Source organism: Camarhynchus parvulus, chromosome 2 (assembly GCF_901933205.1).
Source record: "Camarhynchus parvulus chromosome 2, STF_HiC, whole genome shotgun sequence".
NCBI classification, from domain to species: domain Eukaryota; kingdom Metazoa; phylum Chordata; class Aves; order Passeriformes; family Thraupidae; genus Camarhynchus; species Camarhynchus parvulus.
Genome location: NC_044572.1, coordinates 26160766 through 26178312, shown reverse-complemented (window position 1 = coordinate 26178312; position 17547 = coordinate 26160766). Strand labels below are relative to the sequence as shown.

Sequence of the window (17547 nt, the reverse complement as noted above, 5' to 3'; positions counted from 1 at the left end):
TTGCAATAGGCTATTAGTTTCTTACAACTGACTAATAGAATGCTTGAAAGTGTGAATGCAGCTGATAGCTGAGCCTGGGATGGTCAGGTCTGACTTATACCAACCATGGAAAAGGTACTGTTCAATGAGGACATGCATACTGAAAAACATCCAAAGAATATATTCAGACTGTCACGAGATAGAGCTTAAGTGCATGGTTGGTGTGAATTAATTATGGAGTAATATAAAGTAGTTAAACAATTAAAGCTAGAAGTTGTGATACAAGAGATGAAAAATAAAAATTATTGCATAGAAGAGTAACTTTCTGCAGTCATTTTGTTGGACATTTGAGAGAGCTTTTTTTTGGTGTACAATGGCAGTAAAATTGCATGAGAAAACAAAAAACCTAGGTGAGAAGTTCAGCCTTGAACCAAGCCTGTGACTGAACTCAGAGTTTCAGGTTTGTGGGTAACATTGACTCAGACACCAACAACAGAATATGTAAACAATTCTTAAGTAGTCAAGAATGAAATAGAGGTCCAGGCTCAGAGATGGAGACAGACACTTGTAAAAACAGACATCAAAGCTAAGCAATTAGGGGAGGATGAATCTTTATTCAGATTCTGGGGGTTTTGAGATTTTTTATTTTGATTTCTAAGAAGGAATTTGTGCTGGGATTGCCTTTTGCTTACTTTACCTATTTCTGTGCAACTACAGTGACTCATTCATATTTTAGAACCAACAATATTCTATTAAAGACCAACCTCCTGTTTCTTCAGGCATGAGAGGTAATAATATGCATTTCCTACCATTCCCAATGAGTCTTCTAGCAAAAGTAGAGGTCACTTTTATGCTGATATTTCTGCTAAGAATTCTCTGCCTAAGCAATGATACATTTAGCATCCTTAAGTAACTTGAAATTACTTTCACTGTCAAAGGGAAGTATCTCAATTAAAAAAAAATAGTTGAGACCATTTTTTGTCAGGCTATCTTTATGACAGCTTTTGTTTCCTAAATACATACTCAGAAGGCATTGGAAACTAGGATAAATTCATCAATGTAATTTCAGTTGTGTAGATTTTCCATCCCCACTGGGCATATTTTTTGGAATCTTACTGTAGATGGTCACATTATTAATAGCAAACAATTTATTTGATTCATTTACCCTATACTTCTGTTCATTAAAAAGCTTCTCCCATTTTGATTTCTGCTTATTTTATTCACAAGCATTTAGTGAATGTTTCCAGCATATTTTAGTCTGGAAAGCTAAAATATTTGTTTGGAAGTTCTTTGCTTCATCTAATCACAATGATTATTTCTTTGCTGGAGATGCTGTGACTTGAAATCTTCAGTTAGTATTGTCTTTGTTCCCCTAACTGACTTTGCCACTGTAAGTGCAGTATCAGGAACACTTCTGACATGAATGGTGAACATCTAGTATATTTGAAGCACTGACTCACCAAGGGATGCACAAATCCACAGGAAAACAACCTTTCCTAAACATCCATCAGACAAAACAAGTTTAAACAGGAGTATGTTGAAAAATGAATAAAAAAACATGAGAATACAGAAAATTGAAATCTTTGGAGAAGCAAGTACCTTTATAGATGGATCCTCACACTATTATCCCAATTTATTTCAAGCCACTCCCTTGTTGTCCTGTGATAAATTTTCCCAGCACAGAATGATGCTTCATTCATTCCAATCACTGATTGATCAGCTCCAGCTAAATCAAGGCCAAAAAGGGCCCATAGGAGTGGTAAGCATTCTATGAAATGAGAATTTTACCACGTAAGAGCAATGAGTTTGCTGTTTTTATAAATGTTATTAGCATAACTCCACTGGAACTAGTTTCCTCTAAACACGCTGAAGACAGAATTGTTCCAAACATCTCTACAGTCTTTGAGAACCTAACAAAAAGGTCACAAAAAATCAATCATGCAAGATAGACCTTGCTCAAAGAGGACTAAATGAGATATCATCTTAGACTGCATCTAATTTCTCCATTATTACACAAAGCTGAGGTGAAAAAAATCTCCCATAGAATCGCCCTAGAACCACCACATTCCCACAGACTAACAACTGTCCGTGATGAATACGTAAGCATATATGCCTCTCATTACCTGAAATGTTTTATAGGTCAAGAGGTTAAAAACTTTTCATCGGCAATGGAAACGTAGGTACAAATTTAAAGAGTGTAAAACACCTGAGCAAAATTGAGTGAGGGACCTGCCCAGGGAGATGAATTTTAGCCTGAATCAAGAGGCTAACGAAGTCACAGCTCCACCTGTTGAGCTAAAGCAAATCATCCACCTGTAGCAGCTGGCAGCACAGGTTTTTTCTTGTGCCAGACATAGATGACTAACACTGTGCTGCTTGTATAAAGTAAAACATCAGAGTTTAGGGACAAACCATGCAGTCATCACTCTAGGTGAAGGAGTACTGCAGTCATGGAGCCATTCTGCCAGAGAACAAAAGGACTGGGATCTAAGGGAAGGGTCTCATGGCAGGCCAAAGACAGAATGACATTCTTCTGGGTAAATTCACTAAAGAATAAAACAATGACAGAAACAATGCTAGAAGCAAAAGTGTATAGAGCCTGCTCAGCTCTTTTTGACTTCACAGAAGACTAAGTTGCTCAGAGCAGAGGCTATGAATGCCACATACTCATACATACATATTCTTTCACAGTCATCAGAAATGCTCATTACTTCTTTTCTGTGTGAGCTATCAATAGCCAGTTCTCACAAAGAAAATCAAGCTAAAATGTAATGAAATATCCCAGCCACCTTATAAAAATGGAAATATTTATCAAGCTAAAGACCCCATTTTACAGCCAAAGAAATCAATGTCAACGTTCTTCTGAGCTGAGTAGTTCTGAATCAACATGCAAGTTTCTTGCAGAAGAATAAATAAAGCTACTTTTTTTTGCTTTACATGGTCATTGTTCCAGTACATTTTTCTTCTGAAAGAAAAAAAAAAAAAAGAATCTGCAATGGTCTGCAAAACATGTACATCAATAGTGCAGTTAGACTTCAACTTTAGACCCCAAATATAGTTCTGCAAAATGGCCATGCGTGGCTTTCTGAGATATGTCACCATTTGCATCTCTTTGTAGCTCTAGACAGTAGTAAGGGTGCTGTCTGAATGCCTCAAATACATATTTACAGGAAGAAAAAAAAGACACATTAATTATCTATTTGAAAATCCTAACTTTAGTTTAATTTCATAGATAAAGATATTTTTGTAGATTATTTGTTCGGAAGCTGGAGCAGTAGTCAGAATGAGTCACAAATCATGACTCAAAAAATTTAAATTAATCCAAAAATAATTATTATCTTGTAATTATAGGAATTTTTGTCATTAATTATTATCCAATAATAATAAAGACAATATTTTTAGGATAAGGGATATTATCAGGTGTACTACTTGGTTATAGAAAAATATTGTAATAGATTCTAAGTAGTCTAGAGGTAAATTCAGCAGATTCTTGGCAAAAACATTATTCTGTAATATTTTTGAAGACATGGATGTGTTATCTTTTCCTCCATGGAAGAAGTTTTATATCCCAAAAAAAGAAATGCAAAAACCATACTGCATTCACTTTCTCCTAGCTCAGTAAAGCACTGAAGCATATGTGACAAGTGTTCTGACTTCAGCTGAGATTGTGTTTTGCTTCTAAAAAGTAGCTGCAAGCTATTGGCCTTCACTCTGAAGTGTCTGCTACAACACTGCAATTTCAGAATATCCTATAAATTGTGGAGAACAAAAGCAGCACCTCCTCTAATGTACTTAGTCATATATTTCCATATTCATTTGAGTTGTGTTACACTGGAAGACTGAACCATATAATTACAATCTGCTAATCCATAGAATAACTTTTCCAATACTCACAGTCTGCTCTAGCTAGCAAATATTCAGCCCATTTAAGAGACAAATACAATCTATATTCCAATACATTTGTAATCCTGTGGGATGGTACCTTACAGCAATGACTTGTGCTAGCACAGAGAGCAGGGCTGCTCACAGAGGAAGGAGACACACACCAAGAGGTCCCACTGAGTCAGCACAGACAGAGACTAAAGAGATAGATGATGATTTACAGATCCCACAGTCTTGTCAAGGACAAGATAACATCCTTTTTTTACCCGTTCTGAGTGACCACTCCCAGATGTGATTCCACTGAAGGTATCCATGCACTTCCCTCTGCTTGCAACACGTACTACACTGCCACCTGCTACAAGAAAGTCAGCTAAGCAAATGTGATGGTTTGTGGAAAAAGGGACAAGAGAAAAGCAGGAATATAAAATGTGGACATTGTCAAGTAATATCCATTGCAGATGAAGGCAGTAGGATGGAGCCCATCTTTTTAAATGGTGAAGGTTTTCATGTGGTATTTATTATGCATATCTTTTATGTCACATTTCTGTAGTCTTTCTTATCTTCCTGATCCTTAAAGATCTGTTCACTCAGCAATTGTCCTCCACAGAGCTACAGTATTATTGCTATGCTTTACCTATCAATATTTTTACAAAATCTTCTCAAGGTGCAAAGCATTCCCCACATAAACATTAAGAAAAATCTCTGTATGTAATACAGAGTAGTTGCAGTAAGTGACAGCAGGAATGAGTCTAAATTAGAGTCAAATTACAAAGTTTCATTCTGATTTTACACACACCAATATTTTACAATACTGTTATTGACAGTGCAATAAGCATGAGGACAGTTTTAACATTATTCCTATTTTAAGTCTATCTCTTCTTTTGCAAGACCTCAAATGCTATGCATGAGAATGTAAATATAAAAAGCAGTCCATTAATTTTATATAAGCAGTTTCATGTACCTGAAGGCCTATGACAACATTTCTTGACAAAATAGCCTAGCAGAAGGACTATTTTTCTAAAGTTCAATCAAGAATAGCCTATAAAAATGACTGTGCAGATAAATATTATGGTACAGGTGGTCTGAACTATCCATAACAGAAATTCCATTAGCTAAAATCTTTTAAGAGCTGCCAATTACACTTTCAATTTGAAGTGGTATCTGAATAGTGACAAGCAATTCCCAGAAACAGAAATGGTCTCCTTCAACATAAACAGAATCCATCCTCCTCACACAAGTAAACAAACCATTGATTTACATGGAATTCTCTCTTGTATTACACTGCAGGATCAGGGCATAGGATTTGCTGCAGGGGAGTCTTTGTTTGTCCACAGTGTTCTCAATACATGGCCAGAATGTTTCTCCTTTTCTATTTTTACTTTTACCCGGCAGCTCACATGCACCTCTAAAACAAGTGCAGGAAATATTGTGCCAGCTGAAAGTTAACTCACACATAATGCAAGGCTGACATAGGGCAGGGGAAGGGGAAAGAGGATCATAAAACACTGGTCACTAATCATTAGTAATCCTACTCCTGTTATTTCAAAACATGTTCCAACTAGGAAGGTAAGAAGCACCTTTTAATTTTCAGCTGAGGATACTGTACTGAATCAATTTAAGTAACTCTCTACTTTTCTTTCTAAATAAATAAATATAATTCTAATGTCTCATATATTACTGTAAAGTTTAATTATTAATTTATATATATATAGTATCTATTATAATTTAATTGCATGCCTTTCCAAGAACTAAGGTTATTAGATCACTTCTTTCCTACTAGTATTTTGGCTCTGCTTCCAAAACAAGTCTGCTGCACAGCAATCACTAAATTTTAGGTAAATATGCAAAGAAATAACATAGACATATTTGACTTATCAGTTTTCAAAAGCCCAGCAAAATAAGAGCATTCACAAGTGCTCCTGTGCACACAATAACCGAGTTACCCACACAAAGAAACAAAGAGGCTCTTTGTTCTTTTGGTTTTTGTGTCAAGTCTGGGTTAGAATATGAAATTTGAGGAAAAGAGGGCGCTAATATCATGGTAAGCCTAATTTCTCTCCCTTCAACAGCCTGCAGATCTGAAAAGAGCAGATCATCTTTGCATGCACTGGTCAATCTGTCATCAAAGTGATCAAACAGATTAACAGGAGAGGTGATAACCCACAGGACACTGGCAAAACTAACTTGTGAACAGACAGGACAGAGACCAACTAGTGGACAAAACATTTTTGAGCAGATACAGGGGGTAAAGAAGAAAATATTACTAAATCTCTCCTCAGAGAGGAAAAGACAAGGCAGCAGGAGAGATGATGCAGTGTTCAAGGCAGATGAACGTCCCTGAGACATTTGTCACCGGCTGGACGGTGAGACATTGACATTAATGAGGGTGGCATTTGGAAGATAAAAGCAGTATCTCTGCAGCAGACAATGCAGTTGTGAGACGCCACGCACAGGGGTATGGTGTAATCAAAAGGGACTGGAGAATGTTCACATCCAGCAAAAGCATCACAATCACTACTGGTATTCATGGGAGAATATGGATCAGGAATAAATGGCTTATGGTTTTGTCTGGAAGGCTGGTGGAGATTGTGGGTTATTTTACCTCTCAGCCCAGTCAATTCCCATCACATTCCTTTATTGAAGGACTCTTCATCAGTCATTCACTTACACCTGCCTTGCCAAAAGTCACTGTTTCATTGACAAGTGCTTTTCAGGCAGTAGAGCTCTAGAGGATAGCTCTGTTGATAGTAAGTGGGATTTACAGGGGTGGAGGCAGTTGCCTGTGATTATCTCCTCGTGAAAGCAAGTGGAGGGCTGGGAGATACCCTGAGCACTGTCTGCCAGGACACAGGCACTCAATTGAAGGGAGCAAGATCTGGCTGCCCCTCACAGGTGCCTCAGAGTGCCACTACCCCCAAAAATGTCATCAACTGTGTCTGAGAGACACTCCTGCCCCGACCCATAGGATTAAAAAAGTCATTGTTAATTAATAAATCCCTGATATCATGTCTCGGTGTCAGCCATGTCTCAGACCTCATTTTTTACTCCAATGCTTTTGGAAATCTCTGGTCTCTCTGCAAGAGGAGAGGATGCCATGGTCCTGGAATAGAATGAAACAAACCTGAGCATCTCAGAACAGCTTTCCTATCCCCAGATTCATTCTACCACCCCTGCTCCACCGCATACTTATGTATTGTCCTTCTGCCCAGCTTTTCCTCAGAAAACAAAGCTACCATTTCACCGCAAAAGACAGTCAGCAGCAACAGTAAACAGATACATCGATCTGCTGGTCCACCCTCTCCTTCTTCCTTCAGGAAAACTGGCACAGAGCGCCAAGCCCCAAGTCCAGAGCCTGTTGAGGATGAGGTCTAAGCAGCAGCAGCCCAGAACCTTGAGCGGCTCGGGATGGGGCGCCTGTGAGCGAGTGGCTGGCCGCGCGGGCCGGGGCCGGGCAGGGCGCTGTCCGTGGTGCTGCCCGGCCCCGGGCGCTCTCCAGGGTGCTGATCCGACCCGGGCTCTCTCCAGGGTTCTGCCCCATCCGGGGGTCTCTCTCTCTCCAGGGTTCTGCCCTATTCCGGGCTCTCTCCAGGGCGCTGCCACACGGTGCTGTCGGCCCTGCCGAGGGGGCAGCGCCAGCCCCGGCCCGGCGCCGAGCGGGATGCTCAGGGCCAGCCCCCTCTCGGCCCCATTGCCAGAGCCTGCCCGCTCTCCCCGCAGCGCCTGCACTCGCCGTCCGCAGCTGGAAACACCCAGCATCTCCGACGGGGGGGGGGAACACACTTTTAAAAAATAAACAAACAAATAAATAAGTAAATAAATAACAGGTAGACTAATCATACTCTGAATAAAGTTTCAGACACGGATCCAGCAACGAAACGGAAATAGGAAGCCAGACTAAACCGATATGTGCTAAGGACAAGCTCTTTCTGCTTCCTCGTTAATGCTTCATGCAAGGACTGCAGTCCACATGTGAAAGCAACCATGTCCCCGTCCTACTGCAGACTTTTAAGAGCCTCCCTATTGTCCTTCAATACCGTCTCTCTGCTTTGATACAAAAAAATTTGAAAGAGTATGGCAAAGCGATAGAAGAAATCTGATTGAATCAATCACAATCAAGCCCAGCAAGACGGATTATGGGAAAAGAAGCTGTACTCTTGAGTAACGACCAGCGTCACAGTAGTTAAAATAGAACAGAAAAGCCTCTCGAAAAGTCAATTCTTATGTAGATGAGGTGACAAGAGAGATTTTCTCTCCCTTCGAGGGCTCACTGAATTCCTAATTTGCCCCTAGAAACCCTAGAGGAATGAGGAAGAAAGGATGGGAATACTGGGATTGCTAGTCCCAACAAATATTACCGTGATGTGGATTGTTGCCTAGAAATGCACTGAAAATTAGGGGATCCAACGCCATTGTTTCAGCCGAGCTATTTGTCTTGACCTTCGGCTTTGTCCATCCAGGCTGAACAAACTTCCTGCAATGAGCGTTGCCCCCGCTGTCTGCCAGCCACACAACTTTGATCTCTCTGGGTCACAGAAAGGGAAAGAGGATGAGAAGCAGTTTCCTTCCTGAAAAAGGGCACTCGCAGAAGTTTATACAACAGCCAGAAAAATGTAGTGTTAAACAATAAACTGGGAAATGTGCTGTCCTGTTAAACAGAGAGTAGTTTGCACAGCATTGAGAACCCGCCAATATATATCATATCAATAAAAAGGAGCTCTTCGAAAGCTTGCATAGTAATTGAGATTGGAGATCTTTTTTGATATGGGTTGGCATTTCCTCATATCAATCTGACAGAGCCAACTCAGGAAATTGCTGGTAATATTCATCTGGGGAGCACTTTCATTAAACGTAATTCATTCGACTTTCACAATAAATTGAGTGACATCCTTACAGCAGAACCTTTTTATCCTTGATGAAGTGCTTGCCAGCCTTTGGTTTTCCACTTTATTGTCACATTCCTTAAAGCAGAATCGTCAACATGTCAATCTGCTGCATGAAAAAAATGCTAAAGCTGTATTTACAAAGCACCCAGGAGGTGGTTTAATGCTGACTTACAAGAAGAGCGAGCTGGGTGTTAAACTATCTGCTAAATCACATTAAAACTTCACCCAAATCCAGTCGGGAGAACAGAAGCCAATCCTAGGGAGACTAGTATGGCTCACACATTCATTTTCTCCAAGTGCTGGCTATTCCGAGCAATTGGTTTCTTAACCTGCTTCACCGCACTTTCCAAGACGATTAGGAAATGGGTTTTTGTTAATTAAAATGGCGGTTTAGAGATGTAGGGAAATATTAAAGAAGTTAAAATGGATACCTCTAGGTACCGTACCGACTTGGAAGATTTGGCTAGTCGAAGAGAGGCAGGAATTTGGATTACATTCAGGTACCTCCTCAGAAGGTGAAATCTATTCCAGATTGCTTTCTCCAACTATATACTAAATTAAAATAGTGTGTACTAAGCACCAGGAAAAAGAAAGTTCAATGCAGGGAAGCCCCTTCTAAAACTAGCACAGGTCTCTGGTGGTTAGAAAGCAGGGAAGCCTGGAAAAGAACACATTATCCTCAGCTTGAAAAAAAAAAAATAAAGAGTGCAGATAAGTTTGTTTCACCTACACGAAGTCGGGGTCCCATTGTTATTCCCGTGTCTTACATTCCGAAAGGGTATTTTTTTCCCCTTACACCACCGCTATAGCATCTCTCAAACTCGTTTAGAAAGAGAGAGCAGGAGCTTCTCAAGGCTACGTAAACTCCCCCGCACAAAAAGCCACTACTGTCCCTGCTCACCAAGCGCTCTCCCCCGCCCTCCCTGCCTCCGACGTCAATTTGTAAATCGAAAGAAAACGCTTATTTGGGGGAAAAAAAGCAATACCCGAATGCATTCACCACCAAATGCCTCTGAGAAAATACTGTGGGTGGTGATTACGATAGGACAATGCCTCCTGTCTCTTTTGTTTTCTGCCTCTAGAGGTGTGGGTTTGTTTGTTGGGCTTTTTTTTTCCTTCCTTGACAAAGTAGGACACAATCAGCAACAATCTTTAAAAAGAAGGAAGAAAAGAAATCAACTTATCTTCGCCGGCACGTGATATTTCCTCACGTTCACCACAGCTTTCATTAACCGGGGTGAAATGACCGCAAACAGTGCGACACGCAGAGAAATTAAATGTACACAAACTCCGGAGCCGCTAACCCCCTGTTTACCCCCTCAGCAAATACCGTACCAAGTGTGCCATCGCTGAGGACAATTTTAAACCTCTGTTATTCACAACAATTTTGCGGGGAAGCTCCTCTTAGCTGTCAGAAGGCCTCCAAGCTACAGTGACGGTGTGAAACAGACCTTAAAATCCCAGCCCAGCGCGGTGGGGAGGTTAGCAGGCTGTTTCCAAAGCCCCTCTGCCAAAACCATCGCCGTGTTTAACAAGGTGCCCCGTGAGCCCCGCAGTTCTACTCCTCTGGCAAAGCGCCGCGCAGAAAAGCTCCCCCCGCGGATCAGCCTTCATCGCGGGGGGCAAAACCACCCCTCCTCTTGCTCTGGCGCTGCTTAAGTTCTGCACAGAGTTCAGCACTCTGCTACCCGGCTCCGGTGCGTATCCTAATTAAACCCACCGGTGAATAAACACTTTGCTGGGAGAAGATGACAAGCCGGGCGGGGGATGAAAGGGGGGGAGGGATCCTTATTTTACCAGCAAGCCACGCAAAATCCCGACTGATTTTAGTTCCATACTCTCTGCTCCGATGTAGGAGCATCTAATTATGAGCCGAAGTCTCTTCGAGCCGGGGTGATCCCGACAGAAGAGGCGCATGTACCCACTCCGTGCTTGTGCGGTGCGGCACGGTCTCCCCAGAGCGGGCGGGAGTCGAGCCCGTGACCGTGGCGGGGGTGAAATCCCGCCGTGAGCCAGCCCTTCGCCGCCCGGGGCTGCGCGGGGCCCGGGAGCGCCGGGACCGGGCGGGACGGGACGGGACGGGGCGGGACGGGACGGGACGGGGCGAGCGCCCGTCGCCGCCGGGAGCTGCCGGGCACAGCCCGCCGGGCCCCGCCGCACGGAGCGGCTCCGCAGCGGCCGGCACGAACACGATCTGCCTCCTCCTTCGAGGGCCTGCTTGACCTGTCCCTCTCAGAAATAGCACTCGGGATCTTTGCCGTCCTTCCTAACAGCCCGCGCGGTCTGTAGCCACTTCTACAGCTTGCTGCTTCCACACAGGGGGGAGAAAAAATAAGGAAGAAATGAAAAGAAACAGCCTGGCCTTTTATTGTCCTGTGGTGTCGGACTGGAAGTTCACCGGCAACTAGGCAGGAGGTACAACGAGAAGGTTTCCCTTAAAGGAATGGTGTAAAATCCCAGCGTCCTTATAAACAGAACTCAATTCTATGAGTCTGCAACTCCGGATGTTATTTTGGGTTTTTTCTTTATTCTTTGCGTTCTTCCTCACTGACGATTTTGAGCTCAGCACAGCGCTGTTAGTTAAGGAAACATCATCCATTAGAATCAGACTAAGATGCTTTTGAAAGAACAGCAATGATGTGGAGTGTCGTGGTAAATGAGACCTAGGGTAGGTGTTGGAACTCTTTCTGCAGCTTTCTAAAAGTAGAGAAAGAAAACAAGTGCAAGACTTTAAAGGTTAACTCTTAATTCTGCCAAATAAGTACTAAGTTACCTATTTAGGCCAAAGGAAATGCACTACCATTGCAAATCAAATATAATATTGTCAATAAACTGCACAGCTCAAAACAAGGAGAAAATGCACCTGGCAATGCACAATAATGTTCTTTTCAATAAACATAATATGGTGAGCCATCTCTACCCCAGCAAAATTCCTACTCATTCAGATCAGCTACGATCTCTATAAATTTCAGGCAATAAGGCTGAATAGCATATGGCTCTATTAAAAGGAGAAGAAAATCAGAAGCACTATTTTTTCTTCCTTAACATTTCTTACAAGGAGGTTCAACAGAGGAGGGGGAAAAAAAGAATAAAAATAAAAAAGAAAGAAAAAGAACAGCAGTTTGCTGAGTGAAGAGAAATTACAAGGCAGACAGTGTCTGTAAATGAGTGACTTCAAGGCAGTCCAGCCTCACTGCAGCTGTTCACTCTCCATGAACACCTCCTAATTCAGGCAAAGGGGAAACAGGCTATTTTCCCTCTCACCTATATTATTAACCCCTCTCAAAAAGGTTTTTTTTTAACAAACTCGATAGGAAGCTGTTTGTGCTGCCATTTCATTTACCCTTCCTAACAGTTTGAGCATTGCAAATTTAATTCCTAATTGAAACTGCTTTTGTCCACGCGGAGCGACGTGCACGTATGGATAGGCACAACAAAGTGCTGCACCTTGCTGCTTTGTGGCGCCGCATTAAAGCTTTAATCAAAACTTCATGCTTCGGTGCTAATAAACAGTTTGTTACCATGTGATGGCCTAATGCAAACTTTCAGAGTCGCTCCTGAAATACAGAGAATAGGGGGAGATTGGCATGAACGTGGAAGTATCGAGTTAGAAAGAAGAATCGTGCTGGGGAAATCCTTTGGATCCTCCCCGAGTGTTTTGGCAGAAGACACAGACCAGCTGAAGGGCGCATTCCCTCCCCCTAGCTCGCCTTTTATTCCCGATTTTTTTTTCTGTATCATATTTCGCGTTGTTTCGAGGGAAACTTGAAAATCATCTACTTCACTCTGCAATGCCAAGTCCTCGGGAAAAAAAAAAAAAAGTATTCAGGTAATGAAGTCTGTAACTAAACGGTAATTGAATCAGCATAATTTGCACACTGAATGGTTTTCAAATGCTCCCAGTTTACAATTAAAGGAGAATTAATGCGCTTGTTGTTCAGACTGCAGCGCATTAGAATAAATCCAGCACTGTTGTTGTAATGAGTCGAGAGCAGTTTAACTGCCAGCAAACACATTTAAAATTTAACACGACGTATCGATCTCGCTCCGGCTTTTTGATGGATTATTTGCCACGCGTTTTTCTTCCCATTTCCCCCCACCCATCCACCCGCAACCCCAGCTATAAAATTCGCAGGGAGGAGAGGCGCCCGCGGCAGACGTGGCACCGCCCGGCGAGGGCAGGACCCCCGATGAGGGAGTCACGTCGGGCGGGCAAGGGAAGGCCCGGGAGGTGCCGGACCGGGCCGGCATTGGGCCCGGATTGGGCCGGCATTGGGCCGGCATTGGGCCGGCATTGGGCCGGCATTGGGCCGGCATTGGGCCGGCATTGGGCCGGATTGGGCCGGGATTGGGCCGGCATTGGGCCGGGATTGGGCCGGCATTGGGCCGGCATTGGGCCGGGATTGGGCCGGGATTGGGCCGGCATTGGGCCGGCATTGGGCCGGCATTGGGCCGGCATTGGGCCGGCATTGGGCCGGGCCGGGCCGGGGCGGGCGCGGGGCGCTGCGCGGGCGCGGTTGGAGCGCGCGCGGCCCCGCCCCCCCCCTCCTCGCCCCCCCGCGCCCCATTGGCTGCCCCGCGCGGGCCGCGCGCGCTGGCCCGCAGCGCCCCCGGGCGGCGCGGCCGCCACAGCGCAGGGAGCGGAGGCGCGGGCAGCGCCCGCAGCCCGGGAGCCGGAGCCGGAGCCCGAGAGCCGGAACCCGAGAGCCAGAACCCGAGCCCGAGCTCGAGAGCCGGAGCCCGAGCCCGGAAGCCGGAGCCCGAGAGCCGGAGCCGGAGCCCGAGAGCCGGAGCCGGGCCGTCGCCGTCACCACCCCCAGCACGGGCTCCGGGGTGCTTCTCTCGGCAGCGCTCCTGGAAAAAGGTCTTTTCCCTCCCCCGTAGCCACGGGGATGAGCTGCCGCCAAGCGTCTGCCTGCTTAACGCATCACAAGAGAGAGAGAATGCGGGCTGCAAAAGGGCAGTCTGCCTGGGTTTTGTTCCTTGCAATCGTAGCGGGAATAAAGTGAGTGTGTGTGTGAAAGGAGATAACGCCGATGTTTACTCGTGTTCCCGCGGTAATCGTAAAGGAGATTTGCTACGAAAGTCAATGACACTTCTCGCGGAACATACTAGCCGTGCTCGCCGCCGCCTGTGCCGCCCCGCCCGTAGTGGCACACCGCGAGGTTCCCTTCCGGAGGGGTTCCCACCCTCAGGAGGGAGCAGAGGGCACGAAGTTGCCTCCATGCCACAGCCTGGCCGGGTGGCCCCGCGGCGGTGCTCTGGTGCCCAGGCAGACACCCAGGGACCGGTCCGGGAGGCAGCACCGGGGGACGCGGCAGGAGACCCCGACCCTGCTCTGGCCCGGCGGAGCACCCCTTCCCTGCGGAGGAGTTACAGGTCTGCGCCCCCACTCCTCGCACCCCGCCGAGATTTCTCGGCCGGGACCCGCACTGCCCCGGCCCCGGGAGGACGGGGCAGGGCTGGCTGCGGCGTGCAAGTAGTTGCCGTGAGTTTGCTCGTTCTCCGCCAGGCTGGCGCCCTCCTCCCCGACGAGCTTCCCCATGCCCGGCCCGTGAGAGGGGCCGGGGACACTCACCAGGTAGAGAGTGGGCTGCAGCAGAAGGACCGCGTACCAGTACACAGCCTGCATCCTCGCCGCTCAAACTTCCCCCGCGCTGCTTTCGCTGCCTCTTTGTTCCTTCCAGAACATAGATCCACCTGACATCCACTTTACAGAACAAGCAGAGCTCTCACCAGCCTAGACAAAAACGAAATTATAGATCCCATGACCACAAGACAAGGTTAGGCTCAGCACAAGGGGGGAAGAGAGGTGTATAGGGAAAGGGGGGGCGCGCGGGGGCCGGCGGCGGGAGAGAAGGAGGAGATGGAGTGTGTGAATGGGGGTGGGCGAAACAAAAAACGATTAAAATCGAATTAATCCATCGTCAAAGCAAAGTGATCGCACGGTCCGAGGTGGCGGCAGACCGCCTACAGGCAGCGCTCCCCGGCGCTCAGTCCTTTCACTGGGCGGGAGAGCCCCGTGGTGTAGACTGGGACGGCCCGGGGGTGCCACTGCCAGCCCTGCCGGTCTGTGTGCCCTCGGCGGGCACCGGGCGGCAGCACCCCGCCGGTTGGCTGCGGAGCCCCGGCAGCGAGCTAGGGAGCGGAGCGGGGAGCAGGCGACAGCGGATGCTGGGGTCGTGGCTCCGGATGCTTGTGGGCGCTTAAAGCCGAGGCAGAGAGCTTCGCCTTCGGGACGCCCGAGCAGGATGTGCTTACCCCGGCAAGCTCCCACCTCCCTCTGCCGCTCCTAAAGGCGCGCCGTGCCCTGCCCCGGGCCGGGACCGCGCCCCGGGGCGCCCCGACGGGCGAGGACCCCCATCCCCGGCCCCAGCCCTTCTCCGCCCCCGCGGCCCGCGGACAGCCCCGCCGCCGCGGGGGGGCCGCGCTGGGGATACGTACGGCGTGGGGGATCCGACGGCGGACGGGGCTCCGCGGGACGCTCCATGGGCGAGCCTAGAGGGGCCGAGTGCCGCGGCGCAGCCCACCACCCCTGCGCATCTCCTGGCCGCGCTCGGCGCCGAGGTGTCCCGCGGCCGCTGTGCATCCAGCGCAGGCACTGTCAGGGCGGCGGGGCGGCTGGCAGGCTCTCCCCCCCTTGCCTCCCCTTCTCCGCACACGGCCGCGCTCTGGATCCGCCGAGCAGGACACTTACGGGAGGAGGGAGCTGCCCGGGCTGCCCGCTCGCCTTCGGCGGGGGGCGCGGGCAGGAGCGGCGGCACCGGCGCTCCGGGGCGTCCAGAGCGATTTGTCTCTATTAAAAATGACTTATTGGCGAGCGAGCGGCGAGCGCCTGCTATTTAACTTCAGATAAAATCTATCTGCAAAGACCTTGGCCGATCATCTTAAAATAAAGCGCTGGAGCCGAGCACTGTCCGAGGCTCACTGCTTGGGGAAAGAGAAAGAGCAGCGCAGGGGGGAGGAGGGGGGGCTTGCTTGGCGAGGGGGGAAGGGAGGAGGGAGGAAGGGGAGTTTAGCGGCGTCCCATCCTCTCCGCTGAACGGGGTGATGAATTAGAGCCCTCCCCGGGCGGCGCGATCTGCCTTGCGCTGCCCGCCCTGCCCACCCTGCCCGCGCTGCTGCCTGCCGTGTGTCCTGCCCTGTCCCTGCTGCCCTGTCCCTGCTGCCTGCCGTGTGTCCTGCCCAGTCCCTGCTGCCTGCCCTACCCGCCCTGCTGCCTAGCTCTGCCCGGGAGCGGCGCTGCCCTCCCTGCCCTCCCTGCTGCCCGCACTGCTGCCTGGGCACAGCCCTTTCCCTCTCTGCCCTCCCGCGGGAGCCGGCTGTCCGCCTTAAAGGAGCATGGCAGAGCACCTTCTTCCTCTTTGTTCCCTTTCATTTTAGTTTTTCCGCCTCCCTCTGCGGTGTCCCGTGCACCGACAGCGCTGCTCCGCCTGGGAAGTCAGCGAGCGCCAGCCAGGCACGGAGGTGGCAGGATCGCGGAGCCCAGATGGGTGACGGCTGCGGGAGCCAGGCTCCAGGATGGAAGGGTTGCTTCTCCCACGCTAGCAGGAACCTGTAGCTGGACAGCCCCTCGGAGTGAAGCTGGAAAACTCACCCCTGTCGGGTGCTGTGGCTTATCCTGCCAGCTGTCATACAAATGGAAAGGTCTCACCGACCTGTTTTTGCTTCTACTTTGAAAAGAATCCTATGGATGTTTTTCATACACTCTTCCATCCCCCTAAACGGTATCGTTACTAGTGTGACATTGGGACAGGGTGAAGGGGAGGATACCAGCAGCACAGAGCAGCCTTACCAGCTGCCCAAGCTCAATAGCAAACCTCAGATTTATCACTTCCCAAAGCCAAAGCAAGAAGCACGCCAGTAAGCTGTACAGAGAGGAAAAGGAGAAAGAAAAGGAAGACTTCAGTTGTCTTGTCAAATCCTTCTCTCAGAGCACAAAGGGGTAACTAATTTCTGTGATCCGGGGCTTCAGGATCAAGCTGTAGAATACTGTTTTCATTTTGGGGTCTGAGTTTGGAACACTATAACAAAAGGGGAGCAGGGGAAGAATGGGGAAGGTACTCTTTGAAAGAGCAGCACCAGAGCCCTCCCCCATAGCCATTTCTGCTCCAAACACCTGGAAGATGGACACCTCCATATGCTTCCAGCACCATCACTCTGCTAGACGTGCAGAATGCTCATGTCACAGCTTTGAACAGAAGTGTGCAGCCTGCGAGGAATCATACTGTCATCCTGCCCCTCCAGACAGCCTCTGCGTTGCAGTGCAGGCTAAAGCTGCCTAGGGACTTCTTGTTTCAAAAGGAGAACAAAAAATTGCAGCCGACTTTTCCCTTGCAACTCCATCCTTCCTATCTCTCCCACTCTCACTTCTCCCTAAGTCCTGGGCTAGAACTACACCTAATAAACAATCTAGAGATGAGAGAGACAGAGAGGGGAGATGGTTAGATAGATATTGCTCTCTTTGCATAGAACAAACTTGCCATAGACTGTGTGGACCACACTGCTGATCATTGCAGTAACTTGCTGTTTAACCCAGCACAGTTACCCTTATTCTACATATGAAATTGCCAGGTTAGTATGGAGCAGAAAAAGCAAAGTCTGCCAGGTTTCAGTAGGTCATGTTCCTGGAGAAGACATAATTTCTTCAGGAAGGAGCAATTCCACTCTATGTATAACTTGATTCAGTTTACCCAAGTTCTGATCACTGCCTTCCTATTAGAGTGACAAGGCAGTAGTCCCAGGAGAATAATCATTCCTTCAACTGCTCAAATAGAAGAAGGTCCTCCTAGTCTTTCTCATC

The 17547-nt window shown here is 47.7% G+C and overlaps 1 protein-coding gene across 3 annotated transcripts in view; it reads right to left on the bottom strand.

The window, feature by feature from the left end:
- The window catches only part of NXPH1 (neurexophilin 1), a 136615-nt gene extending 120943 nt beyond the window's left edge, over positions 1 to 15672 (bottom strand). The window contains exons 1-2 of one of the 3 annotated variants that reach the window (XM_030944173.1): positions 15189 to 15672; positions 14323 to 14484 (exon numbers count right to left, since the gene is read on the bottom strand). In XM_030944173.1, the coding sequence (XP_030800033.1) occupies positions 14323 to 14376 (54 nt within the window). In that variant the 5' untranslated portion in view covers positions 14377 to 14484; positions 15189 to 15672. Of the gene's footprint in view, positions 1 to 14322; positions 14485 to 15005; positions 15020 to 15188 lie in introns of those variants that run through there. The other 2 variants (XM_030944175.1, XM_030944176.1) reach the window with 2 other exon arrangements.
- Positions 15673 to 17547: the final 1875 nt, after the last annotated feature.